Here is a 24,587-nt window from a genome sequence, read left to right on the forward strand (position 1 = left end):
CTACATACAAGTTGCAGTTATGGTTTGGTTTATAGGGTTAGTTACTTGTAATTATGCATAATCTGTTCTATAGTAAATTATATTTACTATTTATGATGTTATTACAATAGTAAGTATGTAGTAACGTGTAACTACGTCACCTTCAAAATAAAGTGTTACCTTCTTTTTTTGTATGGATTTTAATTTCAGTGGGTGTACAAAAAATATCTGTAATTATTTATAATTCATCCAATATGAACTACTGGACCGATTAGCAGACCAAGATGAAACTAAATATACCTGACTAAAAAATAGAAATGATGTTTTGAACAATTTTACATTTAAATGATTTAAAAAAAAATATATTAACCTTAAAGAAAAGACACCATCAAATTATAGCAATCAACACTTTACTGAAATTAGAAAATGTCTAATTGTACAAATGTTGTATTACACAGTTCTTTTCATATTGATTTCTCTAATGGAATTACTTCATTATCATTTGAGAGTGATTAGAGATAGCATCTGCTCTACAACACTTGTTTGAAGTCTGACATCAAACGATTCATCATAATCTGAGTGATGGTGGTTAATCTCCTCAAAGTGTTGTCTGAGGATGACTGTAATAAGCAGCAAAAATCACACTGCGGGTCACAACAAATCAGACATTTTCACTAATGAGTAAAGATCTGAAATAATGATAATCACAACATTCAACAAGACAGATAGGAGTTATAACACAGATTTACTTTCGGAGACATTAGCAAACAGTCTGAAACAAGCAAATTAGTTTGATTTAATTGGACAGTTCCAAATTTATGGACCTCACAAAAAATACATATAACATAAAATTTAAATAAGATTAAAGTTGGCATAATTTAGAAAATGATCTGGCTGATATGAATAACAAATGAACAGCTTTGTGAAACAGACTGAAAACCAGTGTCACTGTTTATTGCATGTCTTCATTTTACCATAATGATTATATATTTATGTTTTCACAGTGATATAAAAAATGATCTGGATAAAAAAATATAGAGAAAACAATTGTTCTTGTTCTGTAATGCATTTGCCATCTGTTTCATATTATGAAAACTAGACAGACAGATAAAAGAACGGATAGATAGACAGACAGACAGACAGACAGACAGACAGACAGATAGATAGACAGACAGATAGATAAAAGAACGGATAGATAGATAGACAGACAGATAGATAGACAGACAGATAGATAAAAGAACGGATAGATAGATAGACAGACAGATAGATAGACAGATAGATAAAAGAACGGATAGATAGACAGACAGACAGACAGATAGATAGACAGACAGATAGATAAAAGAACGGATAGATAGATAGACAGACAGATAGATAGATAGACAGATAGATAAAAGAACGGATAGATAGATAGACAGACAGACAGATAGATAGACAGATAAAAGAACGGATAGATAGACAGACAGACAGACAGACAGATAGATAGACAGATAGATAAAAGAACGGATAGATAGACAGACAGACAGATAGATAAAAGAACGGATAGATAGACAGACAGACAGACAGACAGACAGACAGACAGACAGACAGACAGACAGACAGACAGATAGATAGATAGATAGATAGATAGATAGATAGATAGATAGATAGATAGATAGATAGATAGATAGATAGATAGATAGATAGATAGATAGATAGATAGATAGATGTCTCTGTTCAACTGTGTCTGAGAGCTTCTTAACACTGGATCCAAGAAAGAGCATTAGTGGGTAAACCCAGATTATGACTTCTGTTCAACAGCCTGCCTAAACCAAGCAGATTCCAGGGATTGGTCAGAACTTGATCTTTCCCTGGTAAAGCAGTCGTGTGTGAGGTTTCCTAGAGGAACGCTTACAGGTTTATGGCACAAGCCATTAAGACTCACTTTGAGGGTGGAGGAGAGTGTAGAAAGCGTTAACAAAGGTTAAAGGGCAAAAGAGCATAAGCTATATTAGCTAGTATTATGTGTTGCCAATTGCCATCATTGTAAGAGCATTTTATTAAATACACAGACCAAAAAAAAAAAAAATAATAATATTTGTTAACCTAAATCATGGATACCTTGCTACTGTAACAAAGCAAGCCACCCTTTTGTGATGGGCCAGTGACCCTACAGCACCAAGTCCATTAACTGAAGCTGAGTTGGCATATAATACACTCTTCTTAAATTATTCAATTTACTGGTTTACCTTCTAGGGCACAACATTGATCACCCGGGAACAAGAGAAGCATGCAGATTCATAATGACTAGTTACACCAAAATAAATTAAATACTGAAACAATTTAATACATACATACAAACATCGGAATGATAACGTATTTATGTTGATGGTGGTGAGTAGCTAATCAATATAATCTGAAGTCTTTATAAAATAATAGATACGCTTAACTATTGGCTCTAATATATATTTGTCAGAATTGTGAGAATATTTTCTTATAGTATTTCAGGACAGCACAAAAAACAAACGTAAATCTTTTGAAAAGTTCCCAACAGGACCGTTATGATTAGCAGTATGATATCTATGTATACCATCAGAAGGAATTTGACTATTTTTTATTTATTTTTAAATTTTTATATTGCCTTTACATTTATTCCAAAACAGCAAGTAATGTTCAAATGTTATACAATATGCAATATGAGTCTAAGAATCATAGTTTATACTGTTTATAAGATCTCATTTGACCCATAGAGGATTCTAATTTTATCCCATTAGGTTTTGGTTCCGAATGATCACAATGCTGTGCAAACATGGTATTTATTTAGGCCTACTTGTACTCTGTTCTAAGACTCGAGTGTTTTGGACTCTGAAGTCTTGGCATCCTCTCAGTGTTATAACTGGTCAGGTGTGTGGTGGGGAGGAGTATTTGGATGTCCTCCTCGCCAGCGCAGTCTAAAACTGTCACCTTCTTGGCAGGTGCGCGTGAGGCAGAGCAAGACACGTGCCATCATCCACCCGAGAACTACTTTGCGCTTTGAGTTCGACAGGACACTGCCTTTGCGTTTTCTTTTCGCAGTGAAGATCACATCATGTGAACATCTCTGAACCTGAAGGACATGTGGAATAGGATTTCGCTGATGTGAAGAAGAAGAAAGTCCTGGGGATTAATTTGCTTCGGAGGTCACGCAGTTTCTCATCAAATGCTACAGGTAACGTTAAAGCAACTAAGGCAAAAATGAGTGTGATTCTGTTGTAGTATTTTGTATTTTATAGCAGTTAGGCTACTTAATTCCTTGAATTCCCTAACACCTTAATTCAACACTTTCCTTTATTTATTGTCTGTCCTAGTAGTTTCGGTCCTCGAATTTGATTGGTCAAGCGGAATTCCAGCGGAGATATGATAAGAGAGTAAACATAACAACACTGGGGTGTATTTCACTATCTATATTTCCATCAAAAGTTCCGAATTTAACTTATGTACAATATTGTAATGTCGTATAAAATATATTTGCGAATAAAGCACCGTTTAATAAAAAAAAAAAGCTCAGGGTTTCTCTCAAATGCTACTAGCAGAGGGTAAAATAGAAAACCAGGAGTGGAGCTGTAGCCTAGCCGATCGATGACTATGAAAGCTTGTTACCGCCAATAATAAAAAGTGTAAATTGTGACTTTTTATCTCACAATACTGATTTTTTTATTAAGTTATAAAATAAGAATTGTGAGATATAAACTCGCAATTGCAAGTTATAAAGTCAGATTTGTGTCTAGCGTTTCTGACTTTATATCTCACAATTCCGCCTAAATATCTCACAATTGCTTGTAATAAACAAGAAAATAAGGTAAAATGTCAGAATTGAGCTGACGTTTTATCCTCAGAATTGGACTTTTACTCGCAATTGCGAGTTTATATCTCACAATTCTGAGAAATGTCAATTGCGAGATATAAACTTGCAGTTTCGAGAAATAAAGTCACAATTGCGAGATATAAAGTCACAGTTCTGACTTTTTTCTCACAATTGACCGTTCGCAAAGACCCCCCCCCCCCCCCCCCCCCTCCCCTAGTCAGAAAAACAAGTCAGAATTTGGAGATGTAAGATTAGAAAAATAAAAAGGCATTTTATATCCGAATATCTACATTGCAAATAAATATTCAGAGAGGTATATAGCCTACTTGTTTGATTTTTTGTCTTTCAAGTTTAAGCACTTGCAGGTTTGATCCTAGCACGTTTGGCTAAAGGAATCTCCAGTTTTAGCATTTTTACCTCCGTGTCTCAATCAGAAATCTCCTGTTCAAAACCACAGGCTCTTTCTTGTCTTAAAACAGCTAATCTTCCTGGAAGACGCTCCTGATCCCACTTGGCAATTAAGCTGCATTGTGTATTTATAGAGCAGTTACTTGCATCTGTTTAGCATGTATAGGATCCATTATCCCTCTGTCCATTCTAAAAATAGAAAAAGGATTTATTTGTCATCTTTTTGGGACAAAAATGGTCAAAGTGTTGCAATGTGAAAATGCATCACTTCAACCCTACTGAAATTATAGCTGTAATACTATTTATTCATGAATTTGAAGACTGTTTATGTGAAATGAATAAGAATCACTGTGCATGTGGAAGTATGTTCACTAATTGAAGTGCATTTCAATTTACAGGAGTGATTTCACGAATGCTCCAGATGTGATCCAATTGCAGTGAATGGCCTAACAGGAAAGAAAATGGCTAAAATCTGCACAGAACAGTCATACCCCTCACAAAGATCCGCCTTCACTCCTGAGCCAGCTATTGAATGGATCGAGAGAGGAGAAAGGTCTGAGGATATACCACAGACATATATAGACAAAGCAATCATTATTTTGCATCTAGAACCATTCTCACATTCAATGAAATCATTTAAGTCCTTATATTTCATATTTGTTGTATATTTGTCTCTTTTTGCAGCGATCAGCCACCCCGTGGACTAATGGGCAGGTGATTTGATCTTTTGCTCTGTTGGAGATTTGAGAATTGTTTGTGCATCATAAGTGATTTTAATAAGCCACTGTACCTTCACTTTCAGGATGTGCCAGTTCATTCCGAGGTTTGGAGGAAGGTCTACCAAATGTAAAGCTTCTGAATGCAGCGATTCTGAAGACATGCAAAAGGATGCATCATGGGATGACAGAGGAGAGGACCAACTGCGCAAGAGGAAGTGAGTGAAAATGCAACCGTGTGCAGTGGCCTCCAAAGAATATTTGTACATGATGGTAAAGTTAAAACTAAATTGGAAATAAAGTAATCACCATGCATTTTTATGTCAACTTGGTTCCACGACTTTTTATCTCACAATCGCAAGGTTAATATCTCACAATTCTGATTTTAAAAAGTTGTATTGTGATTTTATAGAGTATTATATCGGAGTGTTTATTTACACCAAGTGCAAATAGTCTGCCTTGCTGACAGATGCTATTTACACTAACTCCGCCCACCATTGTCTGATTGAGCCCTACAAAATAACAAAAGAAATCCTGCTGATAACAGGATCAGTGGCGTAGCAAGAAAAGCCTAGAACACACCAAGCCGACGTCAAAAGCCCTGTTTACACCTGCTATTAAGATGTGTTTTGGTCGATCGGATCACAAGTAGACGAAGGTGACACATTCCCATTTACACCTGGTCTTTTTTGTCCACTTTCTACCACTTCTGTCCTGATTTCTTCAAAGTGAGGGTCTATGGGCGGGTAAATGCATGGGTGTTTTTTCAGATCTTTCAATCTAATGGACAAAATAAGCTTGCGCAATATATATGAACGCAAAGGAAGAACATACGGGGAGCAGCAGCTTTCGTTTCTGCTCTGATAGAACGCCGAATGCGGTGGGTGCGTGTTAGAAATCAGGAATGGTGAGAGAACATGGAGCTTGGTACGTTTTTCGTCTTCAAACTAAACTTGGGTCTCCAGCCAACAAAGTTTATATCCCATCTGGCTAGCGCGCTTCCCATACATTTTCAACCACATGAGCGTTCACACTACGAAAGCAATCCGGTCAAATGCATTTTCGTCTAGACCCCGTTTAAACTTTTAGACCCCGTTTACACCTGTATTTAGCGACGTCCACTTGTGATCCAATCGACCAAAACGCATCTTAATACCAGGTGTAAACAGGGCCAAAGAACTAGCGGCGATGGAAGCGGACTGTGTTGTCGCCTCTCGCTGCCTGCGTCTCGGCCAAAAAGCTGCGCTTGAACACACCAAAAGGACTAAAGGCAACTGTTAACTAGCATGTGTGTTTTGAGCCTGGGTGTAAGTAAATATCTGTATTAGCAGGCATCAATAGTCTATTTTCATCATTCAAAAAAGGGAAACCAAAACTAGGACTGCAAACCATAAACAAAGCAGCATTTGCTTACATTTTTGAATATCAATCACGCTGATCACTTTCTTCATTCCAGTCAGCTGATGTTATTATGAAAATATTTGTGCATTAAATGCTCAAGTAAGATGACATAAAGTTATAACAGCTTTCGTGAGTACGGTCTTGACTTCTTTGCTCGTTTTCATCACTTTTGCTTTTATTCTCGCGCAATGACTCGCTTGCTAAGCTGAACAGCCAATCAGAGTTCTCTTTCTCACAGACGGCCCGACACCAAAAACCCTGACAGCGTCTGACTAGAGCCAACGGTGCGGAACACACAGAAAAAACTGCCCGACGTCCGCTTGGTGTGTCCCGGCCTTTAGGCGGGTGGTGTTAGCTTTTAAAGTTCGATTCTGTCTTTTTCAGAACTTATTCTTCTATATTTTCTCATTGCATATCAGCTTGGAAAAGCTTTTCTTTTAAATAAAAAGTATGAAATATTCGAAAATAAAGTGCAAAATGCGTTTTTAACAGTGGGAATGAAGTGTTTATCGAGAAGGGTAGGGGAGGGCTTTAGGGACAGGGACAAGTAATGCTACAAGAAGGCAGCATCCATTTTAGATTTTAGTAATCATAAACACTGAATATACAGCTGTTATCTGTTTTATAATATTTTACAATACACTGAGGTGCATAAAGTATCTGCCACTATTTGCAATCTGACAATGATTGACACTTAATGTAAATAGCATCTGTCGCTATATGCACTTAGTGCAATTTGTAAAAAGCTGCTGCCATATATATTTATTTTATTTTATGGAGGTGTGAACTTCCAAATTTCAAACAAACAAACTAATTGTGCAAAAAAAATACTTTGAGAGGAAACATAATCAGCCCTAATGTAATGTCTCCTGATCTATGGTGAGATTAAGTGTGTTTCTCAAGACAGCAAGAGAGGATGTGCTGACGGTAACCTAATCCTCTGCTGTCTTTCACACTCTCACTTTCTTCGGTCCTGGTATTCGAACCACAACCCTTCCTGATGACGGTCCTGGTCATACTGCTAGTCTAGTGGGATACTGCTACTTATTTGCTCACGTTTAACTAAATTAAATGCATTACATCTATAAGCATTCCCACATTCTGTAGGCCCACAATCTGACAATGCATAATTCATTGCATAATTCACTACTTCTTCACATCTCTCTCCCCTTGCGTGATTTATTAAATATTTTTATTCATTTGATAATGCTTTCAACTACCAAAAACAATGTAGTACTCAGCTCCATTGAACTCCATTTGAATCCATTTAGCAGATCCATTTAAATCTAATGTAGATATAAGACTATTAACAATATTGTCGTCTTTACAGCTTCAACAACAATGCAAATAATTGGCCTCTTGCAACACTGAATAGGAACAACTGCAACAATACAGATGAGTATGTGGGAAAGTTAAATATTATTACATGTTGTGCTTAAGTTCATTATTCTAATTGCTACATACTTAATATCATTCGTCATTTGAATGCAGCAAAAAGGATGACAGGGAGATAAAGAAAGACGAGAAGAAAGAAGAACCAAAAAAGGATGAGAAGAAAGATGAAAAGAAAGATGAGAAGAAAGACGAGAAGAAAGACGAAAAGAAAGATGAGAAAAAAGATGAAAAGAAAGATGAGAAAAAGGATGATAAAAAGAAGGAAGAGGAGAAACCGTGAGTATTTCATCTCTCAATTAAATGCAATTAAACGTAGTTCTTTGTTTAGTCCTGAACTTTGTGTAACATTTTTTTTTTAGAAAACATGTATGGATAATGGATCCAGCGACAGATTGGTACTACCACTGGCTGACCATTGTAGCAATACCTGCCTTCTACAACCTAATGATGCTTATTACCAGGTAATTTTATTAGAAGTTCCATGATATTGCATGCTAATTAATTATTAAAATATATTAATAGAAAAATATAATTTAATATAATGGGGATATCACAGCTAATTATCAAACAAACAAGAAAACTATATTCAGAAATATATCAAGTCAAGTCACCTTTATTTATATAGCGCTTTATACAATACAGATTGTTTCAAAGCAGCTTTACAGTGATCACAGGAAAATGATTCAATGATGCACACAGAGTTCATTTCGGCTTTAAAACAGCTCTAAAAGAAAACATAGTCATTGTTCAGCTGAAGTCAGTTCAGTGTCGATTCGGTTCCGTTGTAAAGATAATTAATTATTAAATTAGTTAATCTAATTTATAAAGCAGTTTTGCAGAAAACAGCGATGTAATCGTCCAGCTCATTTCAGTTCTCATGCCCAACTAAGCAAGCCAGATATAATAATATTTCGTACTTCAAAGAAATATTCTGGTGCTGGTGTGTCTAATAGCTCTAATTTAATGCTAAATTCGGTCTGTTCTGATTTTTTTTTTTTTTTTTCAGATCCTGTTTTAATGAGCTGCAGGATGATTACACAATCCTATGGATAGTTCTGGACTATTCATCAGATGTCATCTACTACCTTGACACATTTGTGAGATCAAGGACAGGTGAGATTATTTTTCTGATTTTCTCTGTTTATTGTTCTACAATTCTAGACTACAGAACATAACTTCTGCAATCACTGCCCTACAGGGAAAGAAGTTGTCAGTGCTAAAAATAACATCCTATAAACAATAGGGATGCACAGAAATGAAAATTTAGGCCGATACCGATAATTCTTTATATTTGAAAGCCGATAACCGATATATTGGCCGATAAATCTAAATCCAAATTTTTATCACATTTTTGAGAGCCTGATTTAAAAAAAAAAAGTCCAACCAATAAAAGCCAAGCACACAATTATTATAATGTTCTCATTATAATTTAATGTAGCCTACATGACAGACTTGTGCTGCTCATGTTGCACTGAACTATATTTTCCTTTTTTGAAGTGATTCCAATCATATTTCAAGCAATTAAAAACCATCCTGGCGAACAGTGCGCATCTGAAGTGTATCAGCTGAAGGAAATTATCTATTTATAGGCTATTAATATATCAACGACAACATTAAAACTGAACATATATCGGCCGATACTGATATGGTGACCGATATATCGTGCATCTCTAATAAACAATGTATGTAACTTGTTGTAATTGTTTCCGCAGGTTTCTTGGAGCAAGGATTACTGGTGAGAGAATCTAAGAAGCTGTGGGAACACTATAAAAAGTCACCGCAATTCAGATATGATGTGTTCTCCATGATACCGACAGACATAATAATGCTGAAAGTGGGGTACAACAATCCCGAACTAAGATTTAACCGGCTTTTCAAAATGGCTCGTCTGTTTGAATTCTTCGACCGCACTGAAACCAGAACCAACTTCCCCAACATCTTTCGCATCAGCAATCTCGTCCTGTACATCCTTATCATCATCCACTGGAACGGCTGCATCTTTTTCGCCATCTCAAAAACAATCGGCTTTGGAACAGACACTTGGGTGTACCCCAACATCAGTGACCCTGAGTTTGGCCGTCTTGCCAGGAAGTACATCTACTGCTTGTACTGGTCCACTCTCACACTCACTACAATCGGGGAGACGCCACCGCCCGTCCGAGACATTGAGTATTTATTTGTCGTTTCTGATTTTCTCATCGGCGTGCTCATTTTCGCCACCATCGTTGGTAACGTCGGTGCCATGATCTCCAACATGAATGCATCCCGTGCAGAGTTCCAGGCCAAGATTGACTCCATCAAGCAGTACATGCAGTTCCGAAAGGTCACCAAAGATCTGGAGGCCCGTGTCGTGAAGTGGTTTGACTACCTTTGGACTGAACAGAAGACCTGCGATGAAAAGGAAGTGCTCAAGAATCTCCCAGACAAACTCAAGGCGGAGATCGCCATCAACGTGCATCTGGAAACCCTTCGGAAGGTGCGTATCTTCCAGGACTGCGAGGCAGGGCTTCTAGTTGAGCTTGTCCTCAAACTTCAACCGCAGGTTTTCAGTCCCGGCGACTACATCTGCAAGAAGGGCGATATCGGGCGGGAGATGTACATTATCAAAGAAGGCAAACTAGCTGTGGTGGCGGATGATGGCGTTACGCAGTTTGTGGTGCTCAGTGATGGTGCTTACTTTGGCGAGATCAGCATCCTCGGCATCAAAGGAAGTAAAGCCGGAAACCGCAGGACTGCTAACATACGCAGCGTGGGATACTCCGATCTGTTTGCACTCTCGAAAGATGACTTGATGGAAGCATTAACTGAGTACCCAGAGGCAAAGAAGGCTTTAGAGGAGAAAGGTAGGGCTATTCTGATGAAAGACAATCTTATTGATGAGGCTGCAGCCAATGCTGGCGCTGACCCGAAGGACCTGGAGGAAAAGGTCTCCACGCTGGAGACAAATTTAGATGTGATGCAGACTAAATTCGCTCGTCTTATGTCAGATTGGACAGCCAGCCAGACAAAGATCAAACAGAGGATCACCAACATGGAGGCCCGAGTGAAGACTCTTAGGGAGGAGGATTTATCTGAGGTCGTGGAGGATAAGAAGGACAAATAGTTTTATGCTGAAATAGACTGAATTCACAGTATGTCTCAGGAACATGGATTACACATTTACCCATATAGAGAAATTTGGCATCATTTGAGAGGAATTGGTTGATCTCAAAATAGCACAGCAGCAACATGTACTATTTATAGACGAGTCAGTCAGAGATTTGGCATTTCACAAGACCTAAACCTAATTTGTAAAGGCGCGTAAACAATGACAGATCAGACTGTTTTAGCCTCACTAATGCAGGATTGTCTTAAGAAGTAATTTTGGACAACAATGCACCAAGATCATCTTCTTTTTTTTTGGTCATTTTGGTTCCTGATGCTTGTTGCTATGGAGTATTGCAGGGTCTGATTATCAGGTAGTGTGATGCCTAAAATGGTAGAACTGTGAAATGTAAGGGGGGTTTTGTACAGCTATACTCTCTGTGAGATGTCATGCTGTAAGTGGTTTGTAACCAGCATTAGTAAATATGCACAATATCTTTCAGTTTTGAACTTTTGATGCAGTTTAAATTTCAAAAAAGTTCTCAGGAATTGTTCCCAAGCCTTGCTGTCTTATCTGCTATAACAAAGCTTTGCTTTTACTAAGCGAACATAAATACCAAAGCAGAACATCCTGTTATGTAATAAAATCGAGGGTTTTTAAGTTAATTTTTTACATGAGAATAAAATGGAGGGTTCCCCATTTTAGTCCATCATGTTCTGTTCTTGTATGTATATTTTCATTCAGCTGATGAAAAATTGCTGTATATGTTCTGTAATAAATAAATTATTTTAGAAATTTTCCTAACATTTCGTGTCCTCTTGGTTTGTTGGAGAATTTTTTTTTATCAACAATTAATCCAAATAATCAAACTGTGCAGTTGTTGTGGGCATAATCTTGTTCAGACTTGCCCTTAATGTGACAATCTACAACTTCAGTGCGTGTTATCCATTGGGAACGGTAGACCAACAATTAGATCTACCAAACATTAAAGGCTAGTTAAGGAGCTGTTGGAAATGCAAATGCTGCAGTTTTGACTCCTGAGAGGAAAACATAGACTGAAATGTAAAATTAATCTCTGTGCATTTTTTTTTTTTACGATTATTGTTTGTTTTGTTTTTTGAATACTACAAAAATATATGTTTGTCATGTCCTGAGACATTCAATGACTTATTTCAAATGTTTCCATGCATTTAATCATATATATGTTTTTTTTTTTTATAGATACATTTTTGAGAGATGTTGATTATGGAAAGCAGCTGAGAATTATCACAATTATTATAACAAAAACAGCTTGTAATGCAAATGACGTGACAGTTGTCGGGTGTCAACCACCATGAACTTCATGCAATACAGGGTGCTAATTAGGCTGCCTTTCTCCCGGTGTCCTCAGGGACAGGAATCAAGCAGCGGTTCGCTATTGTGAAGTGAATGTGGAGGTGAGAGCAGTGCAGCAAAAGTGTTGTGGATGAGAGACTGTCAGACAGAATAGACCCAGGCTGGCATTTGCTTGAGTGCAAACCAGAGCGTGTAAAACGGAAGCTTGTAAAGCCTCATCACTCTCTTCCTCATAATCAATGTCTCACTGAATCGAGCACATGGAAATGCTGGATTAAGCTGTCATGTTAGTGAAAATATCTGCCAAAAACATTATTTTACATAATGACATACAGTAACGTTATTATGTCAAATTTATTATATACTTTGAAAAAAAATACTTTGCACAAACTTGGAATTCGTGTCAAATAGAGGACTGCTGTTATATATGGTAACTTGTCAAAAATATTTGTACTATTTCTGATTTGTTTCACTTTCACTCAAATTATGCTCATGAGTTGTTTCTACATATGCATGTAAATCTACCGTTTAAAACGACACCCTTGACTGATGAAGTGTTTTTCTGTAGTTTAGGTTTACTAGAAAGCGTTTACTAGAAAGGAAATGAGTTTGGAAAAAATATTTAATTGAACTTATGAAAAAAAGAGATTCCATACCAACATTGACCATAACATCTTTTTAGTTGCTGAGTTTTATGTGTCAGACATTTAATGCCATCTGGTGGCATGTCATTGTATTTAGCTAAAATCTGCACGTTTACCTGAGCTAGCACTGCATTTCACTGTCCCATTTCCTTTCCTTTTGAAGATAAAAGTGCTATTTATTGTCACATGATGAGGCACAGCTGACTCTGCCTGTAGATTTCAATTCTTTTAATCTCCCGAGCACTTTTGGTCCCAGTCTGTTGTTCTGTGTTGACTCCGGCGGCTGCTCACGTGTGTCGCTGTGATCCAAAAATTAAAGAGAGGAAGAAAGTTTATCTCATGTCATGTTTTGTAACCTGCACAACAAAGCAAATCATTTGCTGTTCTCATGCCCAGATGGTGGAATCAACTTCCCCTACATGCTAGAACAAACAAATACTGCCTTTTTCTTTTATGAATGGATGTTTTATAGCTTTTACTTCTACAATTACCCTGTCAAAATGAGGATTACGGGATGGATTAATGATTAGAGTGCTGGTGCTCACCTTGTTGTTGTTCCTGCAGAGGCGACTGGTGCTATTGGAGTTCTGAGACTTGCAGACAGAGAAGATTTAGGTCATGTTTCTATTCAACCATATGTCAACCTCAAAATGACAGAAATCGCGTACTAGAAGGTACTACGTTTGGTTTGAAACTTCCTTCGTGACCATTAAAAAAGTGCATTTTATATAGTATGAATTAAATTCGGATGTATTACATTCGCCATGTTGTCACTATCATGTGACCTACAGCGTCTGTTCCGTCGCTTCACTACTATTCATAAATCCTCCCGTTGCCTCGTGAGATATTAAAGAGGCCAGTGGATGTGCATCTGGGTACTTTTCAGCTTCTGTTTTATGAATACTATGAATTCAGACAAACTACTTTGCTCACATACCGGTACTGTTTTTCGCCAACCATATAGTATGGAAGTAGGCATATTATGATGCTGGGCATGATAAAGCACAAGACAATTAGCAATTCTCAACTAGCCAAAATTTTTGATAACCCATTGTACCAACCCATTGCCTTCCTCTTGATCCTCTTTAACAGATGTAGCTGAAGATCTCGCAGACAGACCGAACTCTGCTTCAATCATCTCAGGAGTGAGACGAAGATCTGAGCTCTCAGACCTGCCAGAAAAATCAAACCAGCATGAATCTGGAAATGGCGTCCCAAACAATCAACGACGGAGGGTTTATTCAAGCTGGCGTTAATCTTTATTTACCCTCCAGCTTGAATCTCGTCTCTGATGCTGTCGGGCAGACCCTGAAGAGCTGGAGGGGCCTCCACAGGCAGCAGGACAACACTGAACGGGTCACACCTAGATATAAAACAATATTGCATGTGTAAATAAGAGGTAAGCCAACAAATGAATGTTTATATGAGTGCGTGCAATACTTACATGCGTGGGGCGCAGTCACTTCTTAGAGTCGAAATATTGGATAAAGTGCTTAAGGCCATACAGGGAAACTTCTTCCACATCATAATCCCTTTGATTATATCCTGCATTTGATATTTTTAAGCAAATGTTTACAGGATGAAAGTATATTTAGTAATAACATTATAAAACAAATAATTTTGTCCTGGATGCTGATCGTTTCAGACAATAATAATAATATAGTACCAGCTATGATATAAAACCATTTTAAAACCACATTGACTGAGAGTTTGCTCTTTGTGAATGATGTGCAAAAAAATGTCTCAACAAACCTTCCTATCTAGAAACTTCTTCTGTGTTTGAGGAGCATGCACACCCACGACATTGCCCTTAGGGATAGTGTATCGTGGCAGTGGACACAAATGAAAGTCCAGGTCACACTCCAGGTAAAGTGGAGCTGGTTTGAAGGCATAAACGCGTGGTGCAGGATTCTAAATAAAATGGAAAAAGATCATATTAATTCAAACAATGTAAGACTGAGCCATGTTCAAACATGTCTATGATATGTCGGAATAAAATAATTCAAAACACAAAAGCAGAACCGACAGTAAGTACAGTTTGTACTACTTTATCCAGTGTAATTTTAGTATCATTAATACATAATTATAGTTTTTATTTATATTTTGAATGAGTTTTTATTTTTCATATTTTCCATTTTCATTTCAACTTTAGTTATAGTAATTTTGTTGTGTTTTTGTCATAATTTTTTTAAAAATATATATATAAATATATAGAGTTTATAGTATTTAATAATTTATTTCATTTTCTGTTACATGGTAACACTTTACAATAAGGTCTCACTTGTTAACATTAGTTAATGTATTAACTAGCAATATATTTTTAAAAGCATTTATTAATCTTTGTTAACGTTTGTTGGTAAAAATCGTAATTATTTATCGTTTGTTCATGTTAGTTCAGAATGAATTAACTAATGTTAACATATACACCTCTGGATTTAAAAAAATGTATTAGAAAACGTTGAAATTATTAACATGAACTACGATTAATAAATGCTGTAGAACTATTGTTCATTGTTAGTTCATGTTAACTAATATATAGGTAAATAATGTTAATAAATTAAACCTTATTGTAAAGTGTTACCAGTTTCATTTATCTTAGTTCAAGTGAAACTAAATGAAATTGAGAAATGCTGCTTTGGCAACTAGCTGAAATAAAATAAAATTTATTTTAATGTCATTTTAATTTTAATTTATTATTTCAGGTAATGAAAAGGTTGTTTATTCTACTTTAAGTAAAAAAAAAATTCATAGTATAAACATGCCGTTCTCAGCAGATTATGATAGGTGGCTCAAAAAACATACAAAGATCCGGAGAGGGTGGGCGTTGGGCAGTCTGAGAAGTGCTTCAGGTGCACTGAAACTAAGTGTGGGACCTAAATCCTGATGTGATCCATCATCGTCCTCTGGATTCTTATCTTCCTCATCATCACTGAGCTCTACAGATGGACATGTCACCACAGGCAACAGCTCATCCTGTAACAACACAATGATAATGATTAGACCAAACACAATAGTTAGATTTGTTTCCAGATTTATTTTAATGTAAACAGATATCAATTCATAATTGTATGGCTAAAAATAACCCATTAACATGTTGTCTACCTGTGCTCCGGTGCGTAATGTCCTACACAGGTCAGGAGGAACGAATGTTGCTGCTGCATCATAGACAGATAATGGCTGATAACCCATCAGTCTGTAACGCTGGGGAACCTTAAAAATAGACACACAATTTTCATTATACTGGCTGGTTTGTTAAAAGGATTACATTATGAGGAATCATTTTTTAAAGGGAAACTCAGGAAAATAAATATTAAAATGTATGATATGAAATGTATGGTTAAATATCATTAAAACAGTACTACTGTCATTTATAAACTCAGCACCATTTTGGATTAGTAAATGGCCTTCATGGTTTAAAAAAAAGACTAAGATTGTATTTGTCTTTAACATCATAATATCGTCTGGATTGGTTGAGCGAGGTTGTAGCATGTGCTATGTTGTTTAATCAGTATTTTTTTGTGTGTTTTTCTTGTTCTTTTATGTGTATTAATATATGATATATTTGGGTGTAATTGTGATTGTAATTGGTTGGTTTTGTATGTATTGTTTGGACCCCAGGAAGACTAGCTGTCGTCTTGGCGTAGGCTAATGGGGATCCTTTTAAATAAACAAATAAACAAAATGTGGCATTTCCTGCTTTGGTAACACAATATTTCGATGTTCCAATTTAGATATTCTACTAACTACACATAACTTTGCAACTAAATGTCAACTCTCATTAAAGTATTAGTAGGCCATGTGCTTAATAGCTACTAACATTTTGTTTTGATAGTCCCCTAACAGACGTCCTACTAACTACATGTCAACTACCAGTCATTGGAGTATTAGTAGACTGTCAGCTTAATATCTGCTAACACTTTATTTTGATGCTCCAACAGACATTTTCTGACTATAAGTAACTGTGCAACTACGTCAACTTATTCTGCTAACCCGAACCCTAAATCTTTTTTTTTTTTTGTCTCACCACTCAACCATACACACACATTCACATAAAATGATCAATCTTGTATTTTTATAAATTACAAAACCAGTTCTGACATTTCAAGCCAAAACCGGGCATTTACAGGAACTTTCAGAAGAATTACATGGCACAAAATGTCCTACCACGATAAAGTAGTGGGGAAAGCGCTTTCTTCCCGTACCTTTAGATCGAACAATGGAGTCCTGAGTTTCATATCTGCTTCAGGCATTCTTACAGGAATTTGGCCCAATGCATTCACAGCCTGAAAGCCACAACACAACACTGCTTTGAATGCCACAAAATTTGCCCTGATATTGCACATCTCAAATGTTGAACTGAAACTTTTTGGCATTCGACGAACAAAATGCACCTCTTTAAGAGGTTTCAATTCTATTTACAGTAACTCTAGTTTTTGTATCAAAATTGTGTCATACAAGAATTATACAGAAGCTCTGCACAATGACCATAAGCAGTCTCTCACAAGTTCGTCAGGTTGGTCTTCAGGTATAAATGTATTGAAGGTAATGGGCAGAAGTTTTTCTGGTGTCATCTTAAAAAAGTGTGGCTTCTCATCCCCATCTACAACAAAACAACAGATAAATATACAAAACATATCTATTTTGGTGATATGACTTGTTAAGACATAATAGCAATATACACTGTCGTTCAAAAGTCTGGAGTATGCAAAAATAGTTGGTAACACTTTATAATAAGTATAGTATACAGTAATAAAGTACTTACAAATAATTTGCAAACTATTAGTTTATAGTTCATTCATATTTTATATATAGTCTATGTAACTATATCAATAGGCTTTTTATAATGTTTTTGAAAAAAGTATTTTATGCTCACAAAGGCTGTATTTATTTGATCAAAATAATACAGTAAAACAGTAATAAAGAAATATTATTACGATTTAATTACCAAAATAACTGATTTCTATCTGAATATATTTTAAAATGTATTATTTGTGATGAAAAAGCTGAATTTTCAGCATCATTACTCCAGTCTTCAGTGTCACATGATCCTTCAGAAATCACTCTAAAATGCTGATTTGATGTTCAAGAAACATTTCTTATTATTACCAATGTTGAAAACAGTTGTAACAGTGATACAGGAGTCTTTGATGAAGAAATTGTTTGTAACCCTGTAAAACTCATTACTGTCATTTTTATACAATTTAATGCGTCCTTGCTTAATACAAGTAAAAATTAAAATAATAACAATAAAATCCCAACCTGATTCTTTATCTCCCTGCGGACTCCTGGTTTTGCGAACAAGTTCTCTTAATGACACAAGCCTCTTGTTCATACGACATTGAAGAACAACCTCGATTAAACACAGCACAATGTAACATTATTATACTGTACATATTAATACAGTCACACATTTTATATAGATAATCAGCAGTGAGTTGAAAACAAGCACCGTCGTAATGCTTTAAATAATAGTTTAATAACATTCAAATGAATTTACATTAATAAGGTTCAGTTATGAGTTATGTTACCTTTCGAGCAGCCTGCTGGAAGAGTCTGAGTGCTCTCTGTCTGACCTCCAGCTGGCCAGTGCCATACCTGATGAAATCAGCAGTGCATTCTGGGAACTATAACATAGAGCTGTTGAATAAGTCTAAAAGATATGAATTTTAATATAATGACTTCCACTAGATGCTAACATTTACATGCTAACTGTATGTAACAAATGGTATCAATGCGCAATTTTATTATGATACGAGCTTGTTATACTTTCTTGCTACCTACTCAAAACGATGTACTTTCTTACCAAGTACGTACTTGCAATATAAGCATGCAATTTAGGACAGAGCCTAAACTAAAGATACAGACTAGAAACATGATTTTTAAAGATCAAGATGTCAATAAGAAAGACTTGCATGTACCTGTCCAGCATCTCGTAAAATTCGTCTTGAGAAAAGTCTCGTTGAAGATCTTAAAGAGGCCACTGACTCACCACTGTATTTTAGCTGAAACACACACATATTAAGTATATGAGCATTCAGGGGAAACTGACAATTAAAAAAAAAAAAATGAATCAAACCAATTCACTAGCTTACTTTGAAAGCAGCAACTGCCTCATCTTGCTCCTTCAAAATTTTAAGTTTTTGTTTGGTTGAACATGGGTCGTCACCCAGATCAACTTGCCTAAGGATAAAACACACTAGTTTTAAAGGTTTTGCAGTTCACTTTATTATATTGTATGTAATGTAAAACTATCATTGTATGCAACATACCAGCGGATATGATTGGCTTTCTCCTCCTTTTGTTGGACCTGCTTCAAGAACGCAGCTTCCTTCATCTCTCTTGTCTGGTCTGCAACTTTGGTATAAGACATGGCTTCAACAAATAAAACATACGGGTATCTCGAATTAAATAACTGTGAGTTCTGGTCACATCATTACATATTTGATTAGTTGTATGTTATTTTACAAATCCAAATCTTTTCAAATTGAATTCTGTATGTGTTTCAGCCATAACAGTCAGTCTGTAATTCAATTTTTTTGTTATTCGGGATATATCACATATTTGGCATCATACACACCACAGTGGGTAAGAATTGTTTCTGAGAGTCAGGGTTAAACAAATAAAGAGATACTTTTTTCATCTCAACTTCTGTCATCAGGTTTTACTAGAGTTACACACAGAGTGAAGACTGATGAGGGCAGCACAAAATAAAGTGGTACATACAGTGTAAGCTAAAGAATGGCCTTAGAATTCAAGAAAAAGCACCACTGGAAAAGGCCATTTTCAGGTTGGGTAACTTGCAAAATGGGCATAAAATGGGACTTTATTTATTATCTAAACTCTACTCTGCTGAAAGGACCAGATTCGATCACATCAGCAACGATTTCCACACCGGTCAGGGCAAGTTTGAGCTTTTTAGTGCTGGTTAGATGCTGGTGAACCGCCATAAAGGCCTCAATATACTTCAAGCGGAATCGAAGAACGAACTGGTGTGAAGTAATTTAGAACAAAATCAGGTCAAAACAAAGTTCGTTTGGAGTTTGTTTTGGGAGTTTGAAACCGCTTGCCAAAGCGATTACGCAATAGTGGGGCTCCGCCTTCTTTGACGTGGTGGAATTTTTCTCCGATTAATTTCTTCTGCTCAATCTGTAAAGGTCAGACATCCGTGAGTAAAAACATGAACACACTGGAGAGCCGCTTTATAGTAGAAAATTAATTTGTAATTCTAATCGAAAGCAACACTGTCCAGTGTTTTCATGTTTAATACGGTAAAGCTGCTGCTTTAAAGCCATCTATTGTATAAAGTGCTATATAAATAAAGTGACTTGACTCGACTGGAGTGTCAAATTGCAGAGCTTGTGCAAACATATCCACATCGCTATGATCAGATGCTTTCTTAACTGCTATTTTCTCACCGCTGTTATTTGTGTGTGTGTTTATTTTGTTATTGAAAGGAAAGCGCACATATTTACATATTCATCTTAAGTTCGCTCTCAGCAGTGTGGGCAGTGTCGGGATGTTCGCTAACAGTATATTTCGAAATTCTTTTCACCTCCAAACAAAGAACAATAAAAAAATTGCATCATGTAAATCCGGGCCTTCAGGGGCAAAAACATTGGTCTTTGAAGCTGGTTGACCAATGCTAGTTAAAAAGCCTGGTGGACACATCAGCATTCCAGCATGACAGTTGCTGCCTTTGCCAAACTTTCATTTCCACAGTTTTAGTTGTTAACATGCACCTCATAGGCCCTCTGGATGAGTGCTGTGGTGTTCTTACCCTCCCGGAGGTCCCTGTATCTTATTTTGTCTTGTGGCTGGAGAAGCATTTTAACCAGTCCTGCATGAGTGGTGACATCTGTAGTGGAAACCTGCAGTTGTGGATCAGGTTTGCTCTTCTTCTTGCTGCCCTATAAGAGTAAAAACTGAATAATGTGATTGTATGCATGATGAATCACTGTATGATTGCTGCATTATAGTTTCAACCAGAATTTTTCATTAGTGCTATTATTACTACCACCAACACTCATTACTTCATTATCATTTAATTTACATTATCATTTGATTGATATAATTTGATTTACATAAATTGCTGATTTAAATACAACAAATAGTTTTTAATATAGTAAAAAAAAAAATCTAACAATACCACAGCTAAAATCTTTGCAGCCTTATGATTGTAATTCTGTGTATGTGTTTCCCACATTTGACGGCTGAAAGGGTATGCAGTCAATTCTAATTCAATTCAGTAAGCTCAGTGCAAACAACAAAATTAAACTTGTAATTCAATCTCACACAAACCTCTCTGCTACTGTTTTTAAAGGCCCCAAATGAAATTGACCTCAGCTAATTTAAATTCCTGCATCGGCACAGCCTAAAACCATTTAAACCCTGTTGAAAAGCCAAGCACGACTTTCTGTTTTGGGTGCTGGTTGCCTTGCTCAACTAAAAGGACCATGCTGGATGACCAGAATGTTTGCTGGTGAACAGCATGGCTTGGCTGTTCCTCCAAACCAGCACTGAGAAACTCGAAAGTTGAAACTGATCTTTTCAGAATATAAATAAAAACAAGAACAATAATATAATTTCTTACCTTCTCCAAGGAAGGAGATATTTTCAGCTTATGATAGGATGTAACAGCCAGAGATTTTCCATCAGCTGTCTTCCGCTCTTCAACAAAATGATCATCGTCATCACCATTTCCATCAGGTTTACTGAGGCACAGAGAACAAAAATACCATTAATGTTTTTGCAAAAGCATCTGAACTCAGACATTTACACAACATTTTACTTTTTATTACAAATAAACAACATAAACATTTTTAGGATGTAAATGTTATTGTAAAAATAACATAGCATGTTCCTATTTGGTTACTAAGGTGTTATGAGTGTTTTTAGTGCATTGCAATCTTTTATTTCCCTGTTGTATTACCTGAGCAGCAGATATGGAGATGAGGAACCCGTTACTGTCCAGATGACAGGTTTGGAATTGAACTGAGAGATGATCAGCTGTAGTGTGATGTCAGCTGTACCATACCGCAGAGGTGTAAATGTCACTTTTAACGTGGTCTTTCCATTTGCTGGAATGATCCCTGATTAACATACGGATAACATCTGTTATTTATATTGATGTTACAGTAAATGAAATACAAAGTCCAGTATATGTTTGATCACCAACTACAGTTCTATCAGTATTTATGCACTTATACTGGTTTCCATTGCTCTCTAACAGCAGATATGTCGATTGTAACGGAAACTGGTTACCTGACAGCGGTCTTACAGTGAAGGACTTATGGGGCTGAAGGCAGTGCACTTGGAACTCAAAGTCTATTGGACAACTGCAGCCTAGTGGAATCACATGACTGGCACTATAAAAGCAAAAGTTATGTCTCTTACAAATTATGTCTCTTATGCTTACCAAAGTTGCTTCAAAAATATAGTAAAAACAGTAATATTGTGAAATATTATTGCAATTTAAAATTACGGTGTTCTATTTCAATGCATTTTAAAATGTAATTTATTCCTGAGATGGCAAAGCTGAATTTTCAGCATCATTCCTCCAGTCTTATCAATGTTTAGTATTTTTGTGGAAATTTTTCAGGATTCAGGATAGTAAATAAAAAAAAAAAGTATTTCAGGATAGTAAGTAAAACCCAGCATTTATTTAAAATTCTATACTGTGACTTTTGATTGAATGTAATGTATCTTTGTTAAAATATATTTTAATTTCTTTAAAAAAAAAAAAATCACTCCAAACGTTTGAACAATAGTGTGTATCTACATATATCTTAGTTATTTTATAACAACAATGTTATCATACAGTTATTTTATACACATTATTGGTGTAATATGATAATTATTGTATACCTCTGCCCGAGTGGCACTGGGGGAAGACTAATGTGTGATGGGATGTGAAGATCATTGATAACAGGATACGCATGAACAGGAACCAGTAAGTTCTCCTCTCCCTGACACAAACACAAAACACAGACACATCATAGCTGAGTCCTTTCAGAATTTGCATGGCCAAATATTAGAGAAAAACATGTTTTTACCTCGCCATGAATCCTAATGTTATCAGAAAAATAACGCCACTCATCCGGTCGGAAGAACACTGTAACAGTGTAAGCCAGACCCGGAACCAGTCGGCACTGCATTTAAAACAGGGACTACATTCAGCACTGGCTGATATTTTGAACATCATGGTATGAGTGAATTTCATAATCTTAATGGTCATAAAATAAGCCTAATTTTCTTTGTGCAAAATAACATTTATTTAAAATAATAATAATAAAATAAAACTATAATAAAGAAATATAGCCCAAGCATTTATTGACAGGATTTTGTACATGAAACTAAAATAATCAGGAATATGATATACAATTTTTAAAGCGTATATGTAAAAGTGATATTTGTAAGCCAGTTGATGGTTACCTTTTTGGTGTACTTAATTTGGAAATGCCTTGTCTGAGGGGGTAAAATGTGGACACTGAGCACGTCAGAGGACACATTGACAAGTTTCTTGAAAAAAAAAAAAACAGCTTTTGTCATTACATTATACTTCCTCCCGTATTCTTCCCCTTCTGTAATGTCGCTTTCAGCTACAACTCATGAGATGTTTCCCACTGACCGCAGAGTAGTATCAGTGGAAATTTGGTCATGTGAATCAGAAAATGGAGTCTCCAGTCAAGTCTTTAGAATTAAAAAATGTTTTGTTTGTTTCAGGCCAATGAAACAAACAAGTCACATTATATAACCATTACAGCCATGAAACATTCCGAAGAAGAAGAAAAGAAAAAAACAGTTCACACTACAAATGTATTCTATTCGCTTTTAGCAAGAATATGGACAAGTAACAAAACCAACCAGGATTTTCCTATAGTCCTTTCCTACTTCAAAGCCACTGAAGTGCAGCTCTGATGGTTCGGCTTGAACTATACTGTTACTCTTCAGTTTGGCAAACACCCCTGAAATATAGCATACAAAAAAGACACATTTATACATTAATGTGAAATGGCAAATGTTTATCAGTTTTATAAGATACAAGAATTGCTGGTGGCCTGCTAAAAGATATAATGTTTAAAAAATAAATATGATTTTAAAAACAACAGCAGTGTTACTTACTAGTGTCCAGAAGGTGATGGGGGACATTTCCACTATTTCTGGTGTCCTCCAGCAGTTGGCTTAGAGGAAGTAGGTTTTTTTTCTTCACACTCTTGGAGAAAGTCTCTGAGGCAGATTGAACCACCTCCATACCAACTGGACTTTACAGAGATTCTTGATCATAACCAACAATCTACACCTGTGAGCGGATAACTGTTAGTTGACATGGCATTTCAAGCAGTATCAGTTTGACATTCAATAGTCTTGTACTCTTTTAAACGATATTATCATGGTGTTTATGTATATATGTGTAATTTATATAAATATATAAGTTCCCATCCCTTCTGCTTAACTTTAGAGCTTCAACATAAATCAAATAATTATATTAGAGCAAATTTCCAATGAATGGTTTGTTATTAAAAACTTACCGGAAGTTAGATGTTGACGACTGTGTAAAACACACAACGTCGCCATTAAAATTAGTGTTTTATTGTAAATACTTTGGTTTAGGTATTCGTTTGTTTGTTAATTAAATTCTATCCGAATCGAAATTCATATTTCAAAACGCACTTGACAAAAACACACTAGAAACTCAAAACAACGTACCTGCTGATCCTCCATTGAAGTCACGTCAACAATCCCGTCACCATGACAACAAGAGAGCTTACGAAAAGCAAAGAGGTTTTGTTTTTATTGATCTGTTT

General features: G+C 36.1%; 2 protein-coding genes across 3 annotated transcripts; one reads left to right on the forward strand and one right to left on the reverse strand.

Annotated features, from left to right (window-relative positions):
- Positions 1-2,901: 2,901 nt before the first annotated feature.
- LOC306999868 (cyclic nucleotide-gated channel alpha-3) lies at positions 2,902-11,957 on the forward strand. The gene is made up of 9 exons (XM_079614954.1): positions 2,902-3,163; positions 4,606-4,760; positions 4,892-4,921; positions 5,010-5,141; positions 7,655-7,723; positions 7,816-7,995; positions 8,079-8,180; positions 8,726-8,832; positions 9,432-11,957. Exons 2-9 carry the CDS (start codon positions 4,669-4,671, stop codon positions 10,820-10,822), a joined length of 2,103 nt encoding a protein of 700 aa, XP_079471080.1. The 5' UTR covers positions 2,902-3,163; positions 4,606-4,668; the 3' UTR covers positions 10,823-11,957.
- A 787-nt stretch (positions 11,958-12,744) lies between these two features.
- cfap221 (cilia and flagella associated protein 221) lies at positions 12,745-24,548 on the reverse strand. Of its 2 annotated transcripts, XM_079614951.1 has the most exons (26): positions 24,490-24,526; positions 24,312-24,333; positions 23,905-24,082; positions 23,647-23,747; positions 23,215-23,301; positions 22,836-22,931; positions 22,648-22,748; positions 22,045-22,148; positions 21,713-21,872; positions 21,374-21,494; positions 20,561-20,690; positions 19,053-19,155; positions 18,876-18,963; positions 18,702-18,785; positions 18,312-18,407; positions 18,043-18,133; positions 17,286-17,383; positions 16,986-17,066; positions 15,886-15,993; positions 15,586-15,756; positions 14,536-14,694; positions 14,228-14,328; positions 14,051-14,146; positions 13,845-13,955; positions 13,329-13,376; positions 12,827-13,082 (listed from the first exon to the last, which is right to left on the reverse strand). In XM_079614951.1, exons 3-26 carry the CDS (start codon positions 24,032-24,034, stop codon positions 12,956-12,958), a joined length of 2,592 nt encoding a protein of 863 aa, XP_079471077.1. In that variant the 5' UTR covers positions 24,035-24,082; positions 24,312-24,333; positions 24,490-24,526; the 3' UTR covers positions 12,827-12,955. The 2 variants fall into 2 exon arrangements, with proteins under 2 accessions (XP_079471076.1, XP_079471077.1); XM_079614950.1 differs by lacking the exon at positions 24,312-24,333 and having other exon boundaries at positions 12,745-13,082; positions 24,490-24,548.
- Positions 24,549-24,587: the final 39 nt, after the last annotated feature.

This window comes from Phoxinus phoxinus (genome assembly GCF_949152265.1).
Source record: "Phoxinus phoxinus genome assembly, chromosome: 6".
NCBI classification, from domain to species: domain Eukaryota; kingdom Metazoa; phylum Chordata; class Actinopteri; order Cypriniformes; family Leuciscidae; genus Phoxinus; species Phoxinus phoxinus.

Excerpts from the sequence above, each read along its gene's own strand:
- LOC306999868 (XM_079614954.1), top strand. The coding sequence starts at position 4,669 with ATGGCTAAAATCTGCACAGAACAGTCATACCCCTCACAAAGATCCGCC. Across the intron at positions 4,761-4,891 it reads TGGATCGAGAGAGGAGAAAG|CGATCAGCCACCCCGTGGAC; the intron begins GTCTGAGGATAT and ends CTCTTTTTGCAG. Across the intron at positions 5,142-7,654 it reads GACCAACTGCGCAAGAGGAA|CTTCAACAACAATGCAAATA; the intron begins GTGAGTGAAAAT and ends TCGTCTTTACAG.
- cfap221 (XM_079614950.1), bottom strand. The coding sequence starts at position 24,034 with ATGGAGGTGGTTCAATCTGCCTCAGAGACTTTCTCCAAGAGTGTGAAG. Across the intron at positions 20,691-21,373 it reads TATCTCCTTCCTTGGAGAAG|GGCAGCAAGAAGAAGAGCAA; the intron begins GTAAGAAATTAT and ends TTACTCTTATAG. Across the intron at positions 17,067-17,285 it reads AAGACCAACCTGACGAACTT|GCTGTGAATGCATTGGGCCA; the intron begins GTGAGAGACTGC and ends TGTGGCTTTCAG.